This window comes from Salvelinus fontinalis, chromosome 18, assembly GCF_029448725.1.
Source record: "Salvelinus fontinalis isolate EN_2023a chromosome 18, ASM2944872v1, whole genome shotgun sequence".
NCBI lineage: Eukaryota > Metazoa > Chordata > Actinopteri > Salmoniformes > Salmonidae > Salvelinus > Salvelinus fontinalis.
The window spans coordinates 52,671,274-52,691,893 of record NC_074682.1 but is presented as its reverse complement, the minus strand read 5'-3'; the positions used below and the strand labels follow the sequence as shown (position 1 = coordinate 52,691,893).

The window sequence follows — 20,620 nt, the reverse complement described above, 5'->3', positions numbered from 1 at the left end:
TGCATGTGTTCAATTACACATATTCACTCCGGAAACGTTTGAAGCCTTTGACTTAAAGCTACAATATGAGATTTGTTTTTCATCCCCGCCACTTATTTTGATATATAGCTGGGTAAATATCAAACATTGAAATGACTACTGAACAGATTCCCAGATCGTGGATTGTCCCTTTGAGGAAGAGTGAAAGGTCAACATACTGTGGCAGAGAGAAGCCCTGCATTGGTATTTCCTAGGGTTGCAAAGGGTCGGAAACTTTCCAGTAAATTTCCGGAACGTTTCCGGAAAGTTTTCCATGGGAAGTTAAACCCTGGAATTTGGGGAATTCTGCTTAAATTCATCCAAAAAGTTAGCTTATAACTGTGAACATTTTTGTGGGATACACATAAGGAAATTCCAGGTCTTGTGGCATATTTTGGTTAAACTATCCCCAATTCAATAGAATTGCAACCCTCCGCATGCACAGTGCATTCTTCCATCACATGTACAGCTGATTCTCAAGATCTTGCACACTAATGAGATGCTATTGAGCCCACACTACTACACTGTCTGAGCCAAGGTCTACATGCTTTCTGGTAAGGTTTTATTACAATACTGGGTGGGGTGAATATAATTTTTGTTAACTAGTGAATAGTAGCCTACAGCAAAGTGCATTTAAATAATTTCTAACTTGTTAACAATTTCTGCTAGTTAGTTTTTGCTACCATGTGGGTTTTAGCTTGCTTGAGCATGCTAACTGCGGAGTGTTAATTCACCTGTTTCTATACATGTTTAATTTTAAAACGTGTATCTTACAAAGGAGTTGTTTAATCTAACTGCTTAACTATTTATCTGTACATAAAAATGCATTTGATTTTTTTACTATTTTTTTTCTCATCTTTACAGGAAAATGCTACAGGCACTATCTGATGTGTGGAGACATTTCACTGCAGCTATTGTGGAAGGTAAATCTGTGTACATTTGCAAATACTGTGCCAAATCATATTATGTGACGAATGCAACAAAGATGCAGAATCATCTGGCCAAGTGCATAAAGTTCCTCAGCGCTCATAACAAGCAACCTCTGACAAAAGACCCTCTACTTCTATTCGAGGTGAAAATGATGAATCAGACACCTTATCGATAGCAACAGCTCATGGTCCTTCTGGAATCAGAAGTTTTTTTGACTCATTGGAGGAACGTAGTCAGAGAAATGCTGATGAATGTCTTGCTCGAGCTGTGTATGAAACTAGTTCACCTCTGATGCTCACAGGCAATGTGTATTGGAAGAGATTTCTGAATGTTCTTTGCCCAGCATACACCCCTCCAACCAGACATGATTATCTGCTAATTTGCTGGATGCAGATTTCAACAGAGTTTAAGTGGAGGTCAAGCAAATCATAGAGAAAGCAGACTGTATTGCAATCATCTCATCATGATGGGTGGTCGAATGTTCGTGGGCAAGGAATAATAAACTACATCATCTCTACCCCTCAACCAGTATTTTACAAGAGCACAGACACAAGGCACAACAGACACACCGGTCTCTACATTGCAGATGAGCTGAAGGCAGTCATCTATGACCTTGGACCACAGAAGGTATTTGCACTAGTGACAGACAATGCTGCAAACATGAAGGCTGCTTGGTCTAAAGTGGAGGAGTCCTAGCCACACATGACACCCATTGGCTGTGCTGCTCATGCATTGAATCTGCTCCTCAAAGACATCATGGCACTGAAAACAATGGATACTCTCTACAAGAGAGCGAAGGAAATTGTTAGGTATGTGAAGGGTCATCGAGTTAAAGCAACAATCTACCTCACCAAACAAAGTGAGAAGAATAAGAGCACCACATCGAAGCTGCCCAACAACACCCATTGGGGTGGTGTTGTCATAATGTTTGACAGTCTCCTGGAGGGGAAGGAGTCTCTCCAAGAAATGGCCATATCACAGTCTGCGATATGGACAGCTCCATCAAGAGGATCTTTCTGGATGATGTATTTTGGGAGAAAGAGGTAAGCAGCCTGAAACTCCTGAAACCTATAGCAGTAGCCATTGCACGGATTGAAGGAGACAATGTCATCCTGTCTGATTTTCAGACTCTGCTTGCAGATGTAAGAGAAGAAATCCGTACTGCCCTGCCCACTTCACTGTTGTTCCAAGCAGAGGAAACTGCAGTTCTGAAATACATTAAAAAGCGTGAAGACTTCTGACTGAAGCCCATACATGCCGCAGCGTACATTTTGGACCCCAAGTATGCTGGCAAGAGTATCCTGTCTGGTGCAGAGATCAACAAGGCCTATGGTGTCATCACTACCGTGTCTCGCCACCTTGGCCTAGATGAGGGCAAGGTTCTTGGCAGTCTGGCGAAGTACACCTCCAAGCAAGGGCTTTGGGATGGAGATGCAATATGGCAGTCGTGCCAACATATCTCATCAGCCACCTGGTGGAAGGGACTTTGTGGATCTGAGGCTCTTTCCACTGTTGCCTCCATCATCCTCCAAATCCCACCAACATCAGCCGCCTCAGAACGCATCTGGTCCTTGTTTGGGAACACACACACCAAAGCTCGCAACAGGCTGACCAATACAAGGGTTGAAAAATTGGTGGCCATCTGGGCAAATTTAAGGCTTTTTGAGCCTGACAACGAGCCATCCTCAACAAGGTTGGAAAGTGACAGTGAAGATGAGGCCTCAGAGTCTGATATTCAAGAGGTGGACATTGAGGAGGTCCACGGAGAAGACATGGAAGCCTGAGAGGAAGACAACCAAAGCTTTAGTTTCTAGACTATCATTTTACAGATGTATGTTGAAAACGTTTTTGGGAGATGCGATGGATCATTGGGGATCATTCAATATGTAAAGAGGGGATCATTCAATGTGAAGAGTCAAGTCATTTGATTCAAGTTAAATTCGTAACTAAATCGTTTTTTAAAATTTCTATTGGAAGGATTTAATATGTCTACTTTTGATAAGGTAAAAAGATTATGTTTCAGTCTCCAAATGATATGGTAAATATATCCAATGCAAAAAACATCTACATTTAAATGGTATTAATATTAATTATCATATATTTCCGTTAATTCCCATATATTCCCGTTAATTCCCACGAAAAGTTTCCACCTCTGGATATTCCCCAAAATGTGCAACCCTAGTCTTTCCACACAGACACTATGTCTACACACAGTGGCAGAGAGAAGCCCTGTATTGGTCCTGTATTGGTCTTTCCACACAGACACTATGTCTACACACAGTGGCAGAGAGAAGCCCTGTATTGGTCTTTCCACACAGACACTATGTCTACACACAGTGGCAGAGAGAAGCCCTGTATTGGTCTTTCCACACAGACACTATGTCTACACACAGTGGCAGAGAGAAGCCCTGTATTGGTCTTTCCACACAGACACTATGTCTACACACAGTGGCAGAGAGAAGCCCTGTATTGGTCTTTCCACACAGACACTATGTCTACACACAGTGGCAGAGAGAAGCCCTGTATTGATTTTCATCGCAATACCGGCATATTCTTTCATTTGATTCATGGAGAAACTAAGCATTCCTGACAAGAGATACAATTGAATGACAGTACTCCCTGACGAAGGCCATGCAGCCGAAACACGTCGGTTTTTAAACAACTTTGTTTCTATTGAACATGCCATACTAATAAAGGCATTTTAATTAATTATATGAAGAGTGCCTTGGTCCTCCTTTCTTTTTGATGACAGTAAAGAAGCATTCGATAAATCGACCCCAATCCGTCTTGATCAACAAGAGTTGATAATGTACAGTTTTCACTGCAACTGTGGTTCAACTGTGTCGAGTATGAATTTCCAGAGCGAGATTCCTAGTTGGTGAAGAGGAACATATGTTTACTGGGAAGCTACTGATCTCTCTTCAATGATATTATTCTTTCTTCTGGAAATATCAACGTTTTCTGAGCGCTTGACTTTATTTTAAAACAGATTCATTAAGTTGATTTTGAAACTGAGAGTTTGGAAATCAATTCTACATGGACTAGTTTTCTTGTCTGTCTGTCTATCTTCCTTTCCTTTGCAACTAGCTAATGTTTGTTTCTCAGTTGACTCTTTTGAAGTGGTTTCACATTTACAAACACGGCATGTTTGACATACTTGAGTACTTAACTTCAATAAATCACTTTTTAGTTCAAGGTTTGTTGTGGAATGACGACATACTTCCCTGACTCCAAAATGGAATAGTAGCCCCTCTTCCTCCTTATGGCATCCTGAAGATCTGTGAGGATTGGATGATTCCCCCCTCCCTCCATCCCCCCTCCCTCCTCACCTGTTTCTCCCCAGACGGGCAGGTATTCGTCTTGTTGGATATCAAGCATCAGCTCCAGTCCGTTACCCATCCCTCCCTTCATGGTCACCAGCAGCGGGCGGTTATCTTGACCCGAGTTGAATGTGTAGCACTTCCCATAACGTGTAAAGATCTGAAACAACAAGAGACAAAGGGCTGTCAATGAGTGGCAGCAATATAATGAAGAAAAAAGCAATGTCTGTGACTCAAATTGGAAACCAATTCCCAATAAAGGGCACTACTTTTGACCAGAGACAAGAGGTACCCTATTCCCTATACAGCAGGGCTGGACATTGCCAGGGACCTCACGATACGATATTATCACGTTACTTAGGTACCGATACGATATGTATTGCAATTCTCACGATTCTATATGTATTGCGATTTGATACTGGAATTTGATTACAATTTGATGTTCCAAACATATTTCTCACCGTATGTCAGCCGCAGAGGGACAAGAGAGAGACATTTGATCAGTCATGGAAATAAACGTTCTGAAAACATGTTGGCTCACTATATAAACAGAAGATGGAGAACAAGCTATAAGATGAAAAATACCATCGTTTTGGCGCCGGTACAGTCGACTAGCTTTAGCTAACGCTACCTACAGTTGCAAAAAATAATAATATTTCTTTACAAATCGATAGCTAAGACTATTGTTCAAACTCTTTGATCCCGACACACAGAGAGACTCATTCTAGATGTGGTATCATACACGCCTTTTAGTTACTGTAAAAGAGCACACACGTTGAAATCAATGTTTCATGAGAAGGTTTGCCTGTGTAGTAGCGTCCTAAGCTGATTGTGGGACAATGTTACAAGTTGGCCAAGCAAACTGTGGCGCAACGGGAGGGCAAGAGTGTAAACGACACAACCCGGTGGGGAGGCTGCCTCAGACATGACGGGTAGTGAACGAATGGAGGTGCAATCACATTCAAGACATCAGGAAAATGGAAAAGGGAGGCTCAGGCTCCAACATCGAATGTTCCTCCAACTCGGGTCAAGGAACCTGATTAAGTGATCGCCCCGAATTGTACCCTATTCCTACATAGTACCGTGGGTGTGTTCTGGAGGGCCAGAGTACAAACGCACACCCTATATAAGGAGCATGGTGTCATTAGGGACATGTAACTATTCCCCAGGTCGTTGTTGTAAATGACAATGTGTTCTCAGTCAACTTACCTGGTAAAATAAGGGTTAATTAAATCTAAATCCCAAGGCTCTCAGAAAGCTAAGAGCATCAAAGTAGCTAAAGGTCGAAGACTATTTATTTATCTGTCGTATGTAAAGAATGTTGTCTCTTATGTATGGCATCTTATAGTGGCATAACAAGGTTGAGATAAATATCCTTGTTTTGCATGTATTGATTCCTGGTGGAGTCGACAACAGGGGCCTGTTGGTATTTCAAAAAGCTGTATTTAAATAAAGGACACATCAAGACCAGAAGATACACGATACTCAAGGACGGACTGATTACTTGAAGGGCAATGTAAAACGGATTATTTTGATAAACCGCCAACGGAAGTATTTGTGGCAGAAATGAATGATTTTGCTGCAGCCTTCCTGCTTTTCTGAAAATCGGAACTATCACGTGACAAAGAAAAAAATGACTTTGCACTGCGGCCTAAGATATTGGCACTGACACCCCTCAAGAGACGCACGTATCAACATTTAATGAAATGCCCCCTGCAATATGTCACCCATAGTAATATGAGGTTTGACCTTAAGACAGAAGTGTGACTGGGGCTGGCTGACAGAGTAAAGTGAGAAGGGACTCAATGCAGCAGCAGCTGCCTGGTGAAGAGAAGGGACTGACTCCAGACCTGGTGAAGAGAAGGGACTGACTCCAGACCTGGTGGTGAGAAGGGACTGACTCCAGACCTGGTGGTGAGGTGTGACCTCAGACCTGGTGGTGAGAAGGGACTGACTCCAGACCTGGTGGTGAGGTGTGACTCTAGACCTGGTGGTGGGAAGGGACTGACTCCAGACCTGGTGGTGAGGTGTGACTCCAGACCTGGTAGTGAGGTGTGACTCCAGACATGGTGGTGAGGTGTGACTCCAGACCTGGTGGTGGGAAGGGACTGACTCCAGACCGGGTGGTGAGGACTGACTCCAGTCCTGGTGGTGAGGTGTGACTCCAGACCTGGTGGTGGGAAGGGACTGACTCCAGACCCGGTGGTGAGGTGTGACTCCAGAACTGGTGGTGGGAGGGGACTGACTCCAGACCTGGTGTTGAGGTGTGACTCCAGATCTGGTGGTGAGGTGTGACTCCAGACCTGGTGGTGGGAAGAGCCTGACTCCAGACCTGGTGGTGAGGTGTGACTCCAGACCTGGTGAAGAGAAGGGACTGACTCCAGACCTGGTGAAGAGAAGGGACTGACTCCAGACCTGGTGGTGGGAGGGGACTGACTCCAGACCTGGTGTTGAGGTGTGACTCCAGACCTGGTGGTGAGGTGTGACTCCAGACCTGGTGGTGAGGTGTGACTCCAGATCTGGTGGTGGGAAGGGACTGACTCCAGACCTGGTGGTGGGAAGGGACTGACTCCAGACCGGGTGGTGAGGACTGACTCCAGATCTGGTGGTGAGGTGTGACTCCAGACCTGGTGGTGAGGTGTGACTCCAGATCTGGTGGTGGGAAGGGACTGACTCCAGACCTGGTGGTGAGGTGTGACTCCAGCCCTGGTGGTGGGAAGGGACTGACTCCAGACCTGGTGGTGAGGACTGACTCCAGATCTGGTGGTGAGGTGTGACTCCAGACCTGGTGTTGAGAAGGGACTGACTCCAGACCTGGTGGTGGGAAGGGACTGACTCCAGACCTGGTGGTGGGAAGGGACTGACTCCAGACCTGGTGGTGAGGTGTGACTCCAGACCTGGTGGTGAGAAGGGACTGACTCCAGACCTGGTGGTGAGGTGTGACTCCAGACCTGGTGGTGAGGTGTGACTCCAGACCTGGTGGTGGGAAGGGACTGACTCCAGACCTGGTGGTGGGAAGGGAGTGACTCCAGACCTGGTGGTGGGAAGGGACTGACTCCAGACCTGGTGGTGAGGTGTGACTCCAGACCTGGTGGCGGGAAGGGACTGACTCCAGACCTGGTGGTGGGAAGGGAGTGACTCCAGACCTGGTGGTGGGAAGGGACTGACTCCAGACCTGGTGGTGGGAAGGGACTGACTCCAGACCTGGTGGTGGGAAGGGAGTGACTCCAGACCTGGTGGTGGGAAGGGACTGACTCCAGACCTGGTGGTGGGAAGGGACTGACTCCAGACCTGGTGGTGGGAAGGGAGTGACTTCAGACCTGGTGGTGGGAAGGGACTGACTCCAGACCTGGTGGTGGGAAGGGACTGACTCCAGACCTGGTGGTGGGAAGGGACTGACTCCAGACCTGGTGGTGGGAAGGGACTGACTCCAGACATGGTGGTGAGAAGGGACTGACTTCAGACCTGGTGGTGAGAAGGGACTGACTCCAGAACTGGTGGTGAGGGGTGACTCCAGACCTGGTGGTGAGAAGGGACTGACTCCAGACCTGGTGGTGGGAAGGGACTGACTCCAGACCGGGTGGTGAGGACTGACTCCAGACCTGGTGGTGGGAAGGGACTGACTCCAGACCGGGTGGTGAGGACTGACTCCAGACCGGGTGGTGAGGACTGACTCCAGACCTGGTGGTGGGAAGGGACTGACTCCAGACCGGGTGGTGAGGACTGACTCCAGACCTGGTGGTGGGAAGGGACTGACTCCAGACCGGGTGGTGAGGACTGACTCCAGACCTGGTGGTGGGAAGGGACTGACTCCAGACCGGGTGGTGGGAAGGGACTGACTCCAGACCTGGTGGTGGGAAGGGACTGACTCCAGACCTGGTGAAGAGAAGGGACTGACTCCAGACCGGGTGGTGGGAAGGGACTGACTCCAGACCTGGTGGTGGGAAGGGACTGACTCCAGACCTGGTGAAGAGAAGGGACTGACTCCAGACCTGGTGGTGGGAAGGGACTGACTCCAGACCTGGTGGTGGGAAGGGACTGACTCCAGACCGGGTGGTGGGAAGGGACTGACTCCAGACCTGGTGGTGGGAAGGGACTGACTCCAGACCTGGTGAAGAGAAGGGACTGACTCCAGACCTGGTGGTGGGAAGGGACTGACTCCAGACCTGGTGAAGAGAAGGGACTGACTCCAGACCTGGTGGTGGGAAGGGACTGACTCCAGACCTGGTGGTGGGAAGGGACTGACTCCAGACCGGGTGGTGGGAAGGGACTGACTCCAGACCTGGTGGTGGGAAGGGACTGACTCCAGACCTGGTGAAGAGAAGGGACTGACTCCAGACCTGGTTGTGGGAAGGGACTGACTCCAGACCTGGTGGTGAGGTGTGACTCCAGACCTGGTGGTGAGAAGGGACTGACTCTAGACCTGGTGGTGAGGTGTGACTCCAGACCTGGTGGTGGGAAGGGAATGACTCCAGACCTGGTGGTGGGAAGGGACTGACTCCAGACCTGGTGGTGGGAAGGGACTGACTCCAGACCTGGTGGTGGGAAGGGACTGACTCCAGACCTGGGTGAGGTGTGACTCCAGACCTGATGGTGAGGTGTGACTCCAGACCTGGTGGTGAGGTGTGACTCCAGACCTGGTGGTGGGAAGGGACTGACTCCAGACCTGGTGGTGGGAAGGGACTGACTCCAGACCTGGTGGTGGGAAGGGACTGACTCCAGACCTGGTGGTGGGAAGGGACTGACTCCAGACCGGGTGAGGTGTAACTCCAGAGCAGACAATCATCACTAAAAACAAGATCTGACACTCCTTTCATTCCATAGTGTTTCCTAGCTGCAATATAATGACATTCATGATCATTATGGCTCAGTAGGAAGGGGAACAAGGGTGTACAAATTGTACCCTGCTCCCTATATAGTGCACTACTTGTCAACAGGGCCCGCATAGGGCTCTGGTTAAAAGTAGTGCATTATATAGGTGGTAGGGTGCCATTTCGAATGCACGCGCCCAAAGAAAACATTGACCTACTCAACCGGGTCAAAGGGTGGTTGAACAAAACACACAAAGACAAACCACACCACCCACATGAAAAGGTCAGTGCTTTTAGTTGTCTCTAACTACAATAGCGATGGTGTTTTCTGCCTCTACCATTATAATCACACCATTGAACGGCTATTAGTACACGCTAGCCTCTGTACTCTACAGGGAGAAGCTGCTGTCTACCAGTGGAACATTAATGGAAAGGTTGGATTCTTCCACTACTACAGAGGCAGTGTTTCCTACCTCTACCATGCATCATTGCACGACTGAATGGATCGCAAAACCCAAACATCATCACACCACTGAATGAATAGCCCAACCAGCCAGACAGATGAAAAGCGTATCTTTTCATCAGCCAGACCAGACATCTTTTCACCAGCCATTAATGCCCTGTCTGCAGCTGAAATGGAACAGAAAGATATCCTGCTGCCACTGAAATGTTCGTGTGGAATAGCCTGAGGTTGGTCAGGAATCAGGAAGAGCTGCAATTATATCGTTTTAATTAAGAGATCAGCCAGAGAGAAAATAGAGTGAGAGAACGACAGAGCGGTAGAATGAAAAAGTAAGAGAGTGATGGAGTGAGAGAGTGAAGGAGAGAGTGAAGAAGAGCAAGAGTGAAAGATAGAAAGTGAAGGAGAGCGAGAGTGATGGAGAGAGTGAAGGAGAGAGAGTGATGGAGAGAGAGTGAAGGAGAGAGAGAGTGAAGGAGAGAGAGTGAAGGAGTGAGATGGTGAATGAGAGAAAGTGAAGGAGTGAGAGGGTGAATGAGAGAGAGTTAAGGAGTGAGATAGATAGTATGAAGGAGTGAGAGAGTGAATGAGAGAGAGTGAAGAAGTGAAGGAATGATAGAGAGAGAGAGAGAGAGAGAGAGAGAGAGTATGAAGGAGTGAGAGGGTGAAGGAGAGAGAGTGAAGAAGTGAAGGAATGATAGAGAGAGAGAGAGTATTAAGGAGTGAGAGGGTGAAGGAGGAGCTCATACATTAGAAAGTCCCCACCCATCGCCACTTACTCTCCAGCTTGTAGATATACATCACCCATCAAGACAAGACTGATAAGACAGTGTGTGTGCACATGGATGTGTGTGTGTCCGTGTGTGTGTATCCGTGTGTATGTCCATGTGTGTGTGTACCTGCATGCATACACAGAGTTGCTGTGATAACAGAGAGATGGCGAGTTGAAGCGGTGGGTGCTGTGACGACCTTGGGGACAGCAGCGTTAATGGCTATTGAGGGCTCCAGGGCCCATAGGGCTCTGGTCAAACGTAGTGCATCATATAGGGTACGATCTGGGACGCTTCTGTAGGCTCCTCTATTGTACCCCAGCCCACCGAAGTACTCGGATACGTCCCAAATGGCACACTATTCCCCAGAGAGGGGAACAAGAACCAATTCTGCAAGTCCTAAGCAAGTCTCACGTCCTAACCTTCGAGTCTTGAGTCAAGTTCCAATAATGGGCGAGTCTCAAGTAAAGTCCCATGTTCCACAGCTCACGTCGAGTCAAGTCACATGTCCCTAATTTTGGTTTGCGAGTCCTCAAGTCAATGATGAAGTGTTTTCTATAAATGTCAGTGAAATTGCAATGCATCAGTGATTTTGGATCCACATGTTTTACACACTGCATCCTTTTCCCGCCACTACCACATAGTCTTTGAACCCGAATGTATCGATTTCTGGGACCAATGATGCCCTGATGCAGAGGTTAGCACCACAGGTCCCAGAGTGATGGGGCAAATTGTTTTACCTGGGGGCCGGAGCTTTTCCTCATCTGGTAACCTAAGCAGGTATACATCAGGACCCTATAGGGTCTGACTGTGATTAGTTAGTTGTAAAAAGGTTTTTATACAGGCAATGAGACTAGATTACATTTTTTTGCAGATACCCTTATCCAGAGGAATTAGGGTTAAGTTGCCTTGCTCAAGGACACACTAACAGATTGTTCACCTAGTCAGCTCAGAGATTCAAACCAGCAACCTTTTGGTTAATGACCCAACACTCTTAATCACTAGGCTACCTGCCACCTAGGTACACAGATATGTTCAAAACAGGTCACATGGTTTTAAAGAAATTCTGGGAAAATGCATGGCCCTAGGGAGAATGAAAACTTTGTCTCACAGCAGCAACCTTGTACTTGTTCATATGAATGATATTAAACCTAGACTAACAGGGGGTTTCCTTTACATAGACACAGACAACCATTGCAATTGGATAATAGAACTCACTGGGATGAGCTTGCTTTATGCAGGTCTGCATTGTGTAGGCCTATGCAACTGTACGTACAAAGTAACACAGTCAAATTACTGTATGTAATCAGTATTGTGTTTGATTCATTTCAGTTCATCATTTTGGATTGAACAGGTCAAGGTAGTCTAGCCAGCCGGAAGACAGTGGAGCGGTGCACGCTTTGCACTTTGCTAGATGACGGCCTGAGCAACTTGTGACTTCCGTGAATCTGATTGGCCAAGACACATAACAGAAAGCACAGAACCTGCTCCTCTCCGAAAAAATAAAGGACAGATCGGCCTACATTGTGCGCGAGATGACAAATCGAGTCTCTCTCTCGAGTCATACAGCTCAAGACCAAGTTGAGTCACAAGTCATAGAAGCTCAAGTCCAAGTTGAGTCACAAGTCATAGAAGCTCAAGTCCAAGTTGAGTCACAAGTCATAGAAGCTCAAGTCCAAGTTGAGTCACAAGTCATAGAAGCTCAAGTCCAAGTTGAGTCACAAGTCATAGAAGCTCAAGTCCAAGTTGAGTCACAAGTCATAGAAGCTCAAGTCCAAGTTGAGTCACAAGTCATAGAAGCTCAAGTCTAAGTTGAGTCACGAGTCATAGAAGCTCAGGTCCAAGTTGAGTCACGAGTCATTGACGCTCAAATCGAAGTCGAGTGTCAAGTGTTTTTTCTTTTTGTCATGTCAAGTCTCAAGTAGAACAATTTGTGACTTGAGTAGTACTCGACTCAATTCCACATCTCTGCTATTCTCTATATAATGCCTGGGCTCTGGTCAAAAATGGTGAACTACGTAGGCTGGGAATAGTGTGCAGTTTGGGACTGAGAGAGAGACACTGAGAGAGAGACACTGAGAGAGAGACACAGAGAGAGATCCAGAGAGACACACTGAGAGAGAGACACAGAGAGAGACACTGAGAGAGAGAGACACCGAGAGAGAGACACAGAGAGAGAGACACTGAGAGAGAGACACTGAGAGAGAGACACTGAGAGAGAGACACTGAGAGAGAGAAACACAGAGAGAGAGACAGAGATAGCAACACAGAGAGAGAGACACAGAGAGAGAGAGAGACACAGAGAGAGAGAGACACACAGAGAGAGAGAGACACAGAGAGAGAGACAAAGAGAGAGACACAGAGAGAGACACAAAGAGAGAGACACAGAGAGAGAGACACAGAGAGAGACACAGTGAGAGAGAGACACAGAGAGAGAGACAGAGAGAGAGACACGGAGAGAGACACAGAGAGAGAGACACAGAGAGAGAGACACAGAGAGAAGGGGGAGACACATAGAGACACAAAGAGAGAGACACAGAGAGAGAGAGAGACACAGAGAGAGAGAGAGAGAGAGATAGCGACAGAGAGAGAGAGAGACAGAGAGAGAGACACAGAGAGAGAGAGACAGAGCGAGAGAGAGAGAGACAGAGAGAGACACAAAGAGAGAGACACTGAGAGAGAGAGACAGACAGAGAGAGACACAAAGAGAGAGACACAGAGAGATAGAGAGACACAGAGAGAGAGAGAGAGAGAGATAGCGACACAGAGAGAGAGAGACAGAGAGAGAGACACAGAGAGAGAGACACAGAGAGAGAGAGACAGAGCGAGAGAGACAGAGAGAGACACAAAGAGAGAGACACAGAGAGAGAGACACAGAGAGAGAGAGACACAGAGAGAGAGACAGAGAGAGACACGGAGAGAGACACTGAGAGAGAGACACAGAGAGAGACACAAAGAGAGAGACACAGAGAGAGAGACAGAGATAGCGACACAGAGAGAGAGACACAGAGAGAGAGAGACACAGAGAGAGAGACACAGAGAGAGAGAGAGACACATAGAGACACAAAGAGAGAGACACAGAGAGACACAAAGAGAGAGACACAGAGAGAGAGAGAGAGACACAGAGAGAGAGACAGAGAGAGACACGGAGAGAGACACAGAGAGAGAGACAGAGAGAGACACAGAGAGAGAGACAATTCTCCAGAAACTAACAGATACCCAGACGACAATGACTATTTGCAAATTGATTTCTTTCACACAGGCTACAACAAACCTGTTGATTTCCAGACATTCTGGGGGACATACCGTATAAAAACATTGAAATGTTATTACCTATACATAACAATACTTTGTAACACTAAAATTGACCTGCCATATTATATCCTTCCTTGCCATTTTCTATTCTACAGGTATTCTATTCAATGTTATATATTCAACTAGACTACAATGTTTTATGTTCAACTAGCCTACAATGTTATATGTTCAACTAGCCTACAATGTTTTATGTTCAACAAGCCTACAATGTTATATCTTCAACTAGCCTAGAATGTTGTGTTCAACTAGACTACAATGTTTTATGTTCAACTAGCCTACAATGTTATATGTTCAACTAGCCTACAATGTTATATGTTCAACTAGCCTACAATGTTGTGTTCAACTAGCCTACAATGTTATATATTCAACTAGACTACAATGTTTTATGTTCAACTAGCCTACAATGTTATGTGTTCAACTAGCCTACAATGTTATGTGTTCAACTAGCCTACAGTGAAAAGCGAGTCAGAGACTGAGAGATACCAAACTTATTTCAAGATTAACGTGAATCATACTAGACAATGTGAATATTTGTATTCTTACCAGAGAAAGCGAATATGAAAACCCACACAGACTTGTACAGCGTTTGATACATACCCTCTCTGTCTAAATTCAATTCAATTCAAGGGGCTTTATTGGCACGGGAAACATATGTTAACATTGCCAAAGCAAGTGAAGTTGATAATAAACAAAATAAACAATAAACAATTGTGAAATAAACAATAAAATTGAACAGTAAACATTACATTCACACAAGTTCCAAAATAATAAAGACATTTCAAATGTCATGTTATGTCTATATACCATGTTGTAACGATGTGCAAATCGTTAAAGTACAGAAGGGAAAATAAAATAGATTAAAAAATAAATATGGGTTGTATTTACAATGGTGTTTGTTCTTCCCTGGTTGCCCTTTTCTTGTCACAAATCTTGCTGCTGTGATGGCACACTGTGGTATTTCACCCAGTAGATATGGGTTTATCAATATTGGGTTTGTTTTCAAATTCTTTGTGGGTCTGTGTAATCTGAGGGAAATATGTGTCTCTAATATGGTCATACATTTGGCACCCTCGTGCCAAATTAGGAAATTAGGAAGTGCAGCTCAGTTTACACCTCATTTTGTGGGCAGTGAGCAGATAACTTGTCTTCTCTTGGGAGCCAGGTCTGCCTACGGCGGCCTTTCTCAATAGCAAGGCTATGCTCACTGAGGCTGTACATAGTCAAAGCTTTCCTTAAGTTTGGGTCAGTCACAGTGGTCAGGTATTCTGCCACTGTGTACTCTCTCTTTAGGGCCAAATAGCATTCTAGCTTGCTCTGGTTTTTGGTTAATTCTTTCCAATGTGTCAAGTCTCTTTTTCTTTTCTCATGATTTGGTTGGGTCTAATTGTGTTGCTGTCCTGGGGCTCTGTGGGGTCTGTTTGTGTTTGTGAACAGAGCCCCAGGACCAGCTTGCTTAGGGGACTCTTCTACAGGTTTATCTCTCTGTAGGTGATGGCTTTGTTATGGAAGGTTTGGGAATCACTTCGTTTTAGGTGGTTGTAGAATTTAACGTCTCTTTTCTGGATTTTGATAATTAGTGGGTCTCTCTCTCTCTCTCTCTCTCTCTAATGAATACTTCAAAGAGTTCCAAAGTGTATGGCGAGCCCAAGGCTATTCTACACAAAACAATGTGCTCCAATCAAAGGAAACCGCTCTGTCAAGCTGTTCACTAAAGTTGACTTGTCAGCCAGAGAGGGAGCCGGGAGCGAGGACTATTTTCTCCTCATTGTGGCTCTGCTGATCGAAGAATCAAAAGCTAGGCTGATCCCAGATCTGTTTGTGCACAGATTAGCAGAGCCACAGGAAGGCTGATCCCAGATCATCTTCGTGCTCAGATGCTCAGTTACTGGAGAACTTTGCTGCAATGCAGGACATTTAAAACTTGTAGTGTGTTTGAGGTTTAAAAAGGCATCTGAAGTTTGTAAGTTCCACTTCGAAATTTCTGACAATTTTCCTTACACAAAACGTATAAACCCCTACAAAGGTGTCCATTAATGTTGCTCACGAGTGGCGCAGCGGCCTAAGGCACTGGCGTAGGTGCCTGTAGGTGTTACTACAAACACGTGTGCATTGCAGGCTGTGCCACAACCGGCAGTGGCCGGGAGTCCCATAGGACGGTGCACAATTGGCCCAGCATCGTCCGGGTTAGGGGAGGGTTTGGCCGGTGGGCCTTTACTTGGCTCATTGCGCTCTAGCGGGCTGACCTGTGTCGCCAGTTGAACGGTGTTTCCTCTGATACATTGGTGCGGCTGTCTTCCGGGTTAAACTGGCGGGTTTTAAAACTTCTTCGGGATCGGTGTCCCTTCCACGGGATGGTTGAGGCTAACGTAGGCTAATGGCTCAGGAGTGGTAAAAGCCTAAACGTAGGCTAATGCATTTAGCATGAAGTTGTACGTAACAAGAACATTTCCCAGGACGTAGACGTATCTGATATGGGCAGAAAGCTTACATTCTTGTTAAACTAACTGCACTGTCCAATTTACAGTAGCCATTACAGTGAACGAATGCCATGCTATTGTTTGAGGAGAGTGCAAAGTTTTGAACATGAAAAGTTATTATTAAACAAATTAGGCACATTTGGGCAGTCTTGATACAAAATTTGTAACAGGAATGCAACGGTTGATTGGATCAGTCTAAAACGTTGCACACACACTGCTGCCATCTAGTGGACAAAATCTAAATTGCAGCTGCGCTGGAATAATACATTATGGCCTTTCTCTTGCATTTCAAAGATGATGGTACAAAAAAAATACAAAAAGAATGGTTGGTTTGTTCTTAGTATTATCTTTTACCAGATCTATTGTGTTATATTCTCCTACATTCCTTCAACGTGTTTCCTTTCAAATGTTACCAAGACTATGCATATCCTTGCTTCAGGGCCTGAGTTACAGGCAGTTAGATTTGGGTATGACATTTAAGGCGAAAATTGAAAACAAGGGGCGGATCCTTAAGAGCTTTTAAGGAGTCTGGTTAGGAGGGTCATGTTTTCGGAGGACGCATGACTCCTCCTTTGCCTCTCCTGAGCCCGTTGGGGAGTTTCAGGATGAGACAAGATTTAAAAAAGGGCATAAAAAATAATAAAATAAATAAGTGCCCATTAATTATAATCCACATAATAATAAACATGTCCTGTTGCTGCAGGATTATTTTCCTGCCGCAGCAAACTGGCTCAATTGAAGAATTTATACCTGTAGATGTGAAAATTATTCTTTAAATGAGGCAATCTGAATGAAAAACGTAAACTTAATATACGCTCTGGATATCACTTTGTTGACCTGTAGTGTGTGTGTGTGTGTGTGTGTGTGTGTGTGTGTGTGAGACCCTTCATATACAGCACAGTGCAACAGAACATATTAGGATAGATCGTAGATAGAACCAATTACCGGTATCTCATACTGAACTGCCAGTGTGTGTGTGTGTGTGTGTCACGCCCTGGCCTTATTATTCTTTGTTTTCTTGATTATTTTAGTTAGGTCAGGGTGTGACATGGGTAATGTTTATGTTTTGTTGGTTTTGGATGTTTATTTGGTAAAGGGGTTATGGGGTGTAAAATATGGTTTTGTGTTTAGTGTAGAGGTCTAGCGTTGTCTATGTTGGTGAGTGATCTAGAAGAGTCTATGGTTACCTGAATGAGTTCCCAATTAGAGACAGCTGATGTCGGTTGTCTCTGATTGGGAGCCTTATTTAGGGTAGCCATAGGCTCTCATTAATTGTGGGTAATTGTCTATGTCAGAACGTTTGTAGCCTGTCTGTCTATGCACAACGTTTGTAGCTTCACGGTCGTTTTGTTATTTTGTATAGTTTGTATTAAGTGTTCGTATTTCATTTAAATAAATTCATTATGACTGCATACCTTGACGCGTATTGGTCCGACCCATGCTTCTCCTCTTCAGAAGAAGAGGAGGAGAACGATCGTGACAGAATTACCCACCATAGGACCAAGCGGCATGGAAGGCGGCAACAGGACCTACCCACAAAGGATTTCTGGACATGGGAGGAGATACTGGATGGTAAGGGGCCGTGGGATCAACCTGGAGAATATCGCCTCCCTCGTGAAGAGCTGGAGGCAGCGAAAGCCGAGAGGAGGCGATATGAGGAGGCAGCACGGAGACAAGGCTGGAAGCCCGTGAGTACAACCCAAAAATTTCTTGGGGGGGGCCTTAAAGGGAGTGTGGCGAAGTCAGGTAGGAAACCTGCGCCTACTCCCTGTACTTACCGTGGAGAGCGAGAGTACGGGCAGACACCGTGTTACGCAGTAGAGCGCACGGTGTCTCCTGTACGCGTGCATAGCCCGGTTCGGTACATTTCAGCTCCACGTATCGGCCGGGCTAGACTGAGCGTTGAGCCGTATGTCATGAAGCCGGCCCAACGCATCTGGTCACCAGTGCGTCTCCTCGGGCCGGCGTACATGGCACCAGCCTTACGCATGGTGTCCCCGGTTCGCCTACATAGGCCGGTGCGGGTTATTCCACCTCCCCGCACTGGTCAGGCGACGGGGAGCATACAACCAGGTAAGGTTGGGCAGGCTCGGCGTTCAAGGGAGCCAGTACGCCTGCACGGTCCGGTATTTCCGGCGCCACCTCCCCGCCCCAACCCAGTACCACCAGTGCCTCCTCCACGCACTAGCTATATGGTGCGTGTCTCCAGCCCTTTACCACCAGTGTCTAAACCACGCACCAAGCCTCCTGTGTGTCCCCAGAGTCCTGTGCGTCCTGTTGCTGCTCCCCGCACTAGCCCTGAGATGCGTGTCCCCAGCCCGGTGCCACCAGTCCCGGCACCACGCACCAGGCCTACAGTGCGCCTCAGCCGGCAGGAGTCTGCCGTCTGCACAGCGTTGACTGAACTGCTCGTCTCCCCAGCGCCATCCGTCTCCCCAGCGCCATCTGAGCCATCCGTCTCCCCAGCGCCATCTGAGCCATCCGTCTGCAATGAGCCTGCAAAGCCGCCCGTCTGCCATGAGCCTGCAAAGCCGCCCGTCTGCCATGAGCCCACTGAGCCGTCCGCCAGACAGGAGCCGCTAGAGCCGCCAGCCAGACAGGAGCCGCTAGAGCCGTCCGTCAGACAGGATCTGCCAGAGCCGCCAACCAGACAGGATCTGCCAGAGCCGCCAACCAGACAGGATCTGCCAGAGCCGCCAACCAGACAGGAACAGCCAGATCAGTCAGCCAGCCATGAGCAGCCAGATCCGTCAGCCAGCCATGAGCAGCCAGATCCGTCAGCCAGCCATGAGCAGCCAGATCCGTCAGCTAGCCATGAGCAGCCAGATCCGTCAGCTAGCCATGAGCAGCCAGATCCGTCAGCTAGCCATGAGCAGCCAGATCCGTCAGCTAGCCATGAGCAGCCAGATCCGTCAGCTAGCCATGAGCAGCCAGATCCGTCAGCTAGCCATGAGCAGCCAGATCCGTCAGCTAGCCATGAGCAGCCAGATCCGTCAGCTAGCCATGAGCAGCCAGATCCGTCAGCTAGCCATGAGCAGCCAGATCCGTCAGCTAGCCATGAGCAGCCAGATCCGTCAGCTAGCCATGAGCAGCCAGATCCGTCAGCTAGCCATGAGCAGCCAGATCCGTCAGCCAGCCATGAGCAGCCAGATCCGTCAGCCAGCCATGAGCAGCCAGATCCGTTAGCCAGCCATGAGCAGCCAGATCCGTTAGCCAGCCATGAGCAGCCAGATCTGTCAGCCAGCCATGGGCCGTCCCTCAGTCCGGAGCTGCAGTCCCTCAGTCCGGAGCTGCAGTCCCTCAGTCCGGAGCTGCAGTCCCTCAGTCCGGAGCTGCAGTCCCTCAGTCCGGAGCTGCCATTCCTCAGTCCGGAGCTGCCCCTTCCCCTGGTGCTGCCCCTTACCCTGGTGCTGCCCCTTACCCTGGTACTGCCCCTGACCCTGGTACTGCCCCTGACCCTGGTACTGCCCCTGACCCTGGTACTGCCTCTTACCCTGGTACTGGTCCTTAGTTCGGAGCTGTCCCTTAGTCCGGAACTCCCCCTTAATGCAATGGGGTTAATGTGGAGGGGGGTCGTTTGGAGGAGGCCTAGGAGGTGGTTAGGTACTGTGGTGACGTGGGGACTACGACCAGAGCCGGAGCCGCCACCGTGGAGGGGAGCCCACCCAGACCCTCCCCTAGACTGTGTATGGTGCGCCCGGAGTTCGCGCCTCAAGGGGGGGGTTATGTCACGCCCTGGCCTTATTATTCTTTGTTTTCTTGATTATTTTAGTTAGGTCAGGGTGTGACATGGGTAATGTTTATGTTTTGTTGGTTTTGGATGTTTATTTGGTAAAGGGGTTATGGGGTGTAAAATATGGTTTTGTGTTTAGTGTAGAGGTCTAGCGTTGTCTATGTTGGTGAGTGATCTAGAAGAGTCTATGGTTACCTGAATGAGTTCCCAATTAGAGACAGCTGATGTCGGTTGTCTCTGATTGGGAGCCTTATTTAGGGTAGCCATAGGCTCTCATTAATTGTGGGTAATTGTCTATGTCAGAACGTTTGTAGCCTGTCTGTCTATGCACAACGTTTGTAGCTTCACGGTCGTTTTGTTATTTTGTATAGTTTGTATTAAGTGTTCGTATTTCATTTAAATAAATTCATTATGACTGCATACCTTGACGCGTATTGGTCCGACCCATGCTTCTCCTCTTCAGAAGAAGAGGAGGAGAACGATCGTGACAGTGTGTCTCTGTGTGTGTGTGTGTGTGTGTGTGTTGTCTGTGTATAGGGTTATCTTAAGCCTTTATATATCCATAACCATCATTCAAAGACAGCTACACAACTGGCTTAGGATGTCATAGTTTTCTATACGTGAAATCTTCATAATAGATTGTATGACAGTATACCTACTTACTATATAGACAGAGCACGAGGTAGAATACTGGTCTGTTAAATAGCACGGGCTAAAGTAGGAATAGAAATCCACTCTTGTTGGCTTGGTAATTACAATTCCAAATCAATTCCAAGCCCAGAACAC

At 47.2% G+C, this 20,620-nt stretch overlaps 1 protein-coding gene across 4 annotated transcripts in view; it reads right to left on the bottom strand.

Annotated features, from left to right (window-relative positions):
- asic1b (acid-sensing (proton-gated) ion channel 1b) overlaps positions 1-20,620 on the bottom strand; it is a 382,118-nt gene that overhangs the window by 37,116 nt on the left and 324,382 nt on the right. For all 4 annotated transcript variants that reach the window (XM_055869822.1, XM_055869823.1, XM_055869820.1 and 1 more), the window contains one exon: positions 4,278-4,428. In XM_055869822.1, the coding sequence (XP_055725797.1) occupies positions 4,278-4,428 (151 nt within the window). The remainder of the gene's footprint in view (positions 1-4,277; positions 4,429-20,620) is intronic.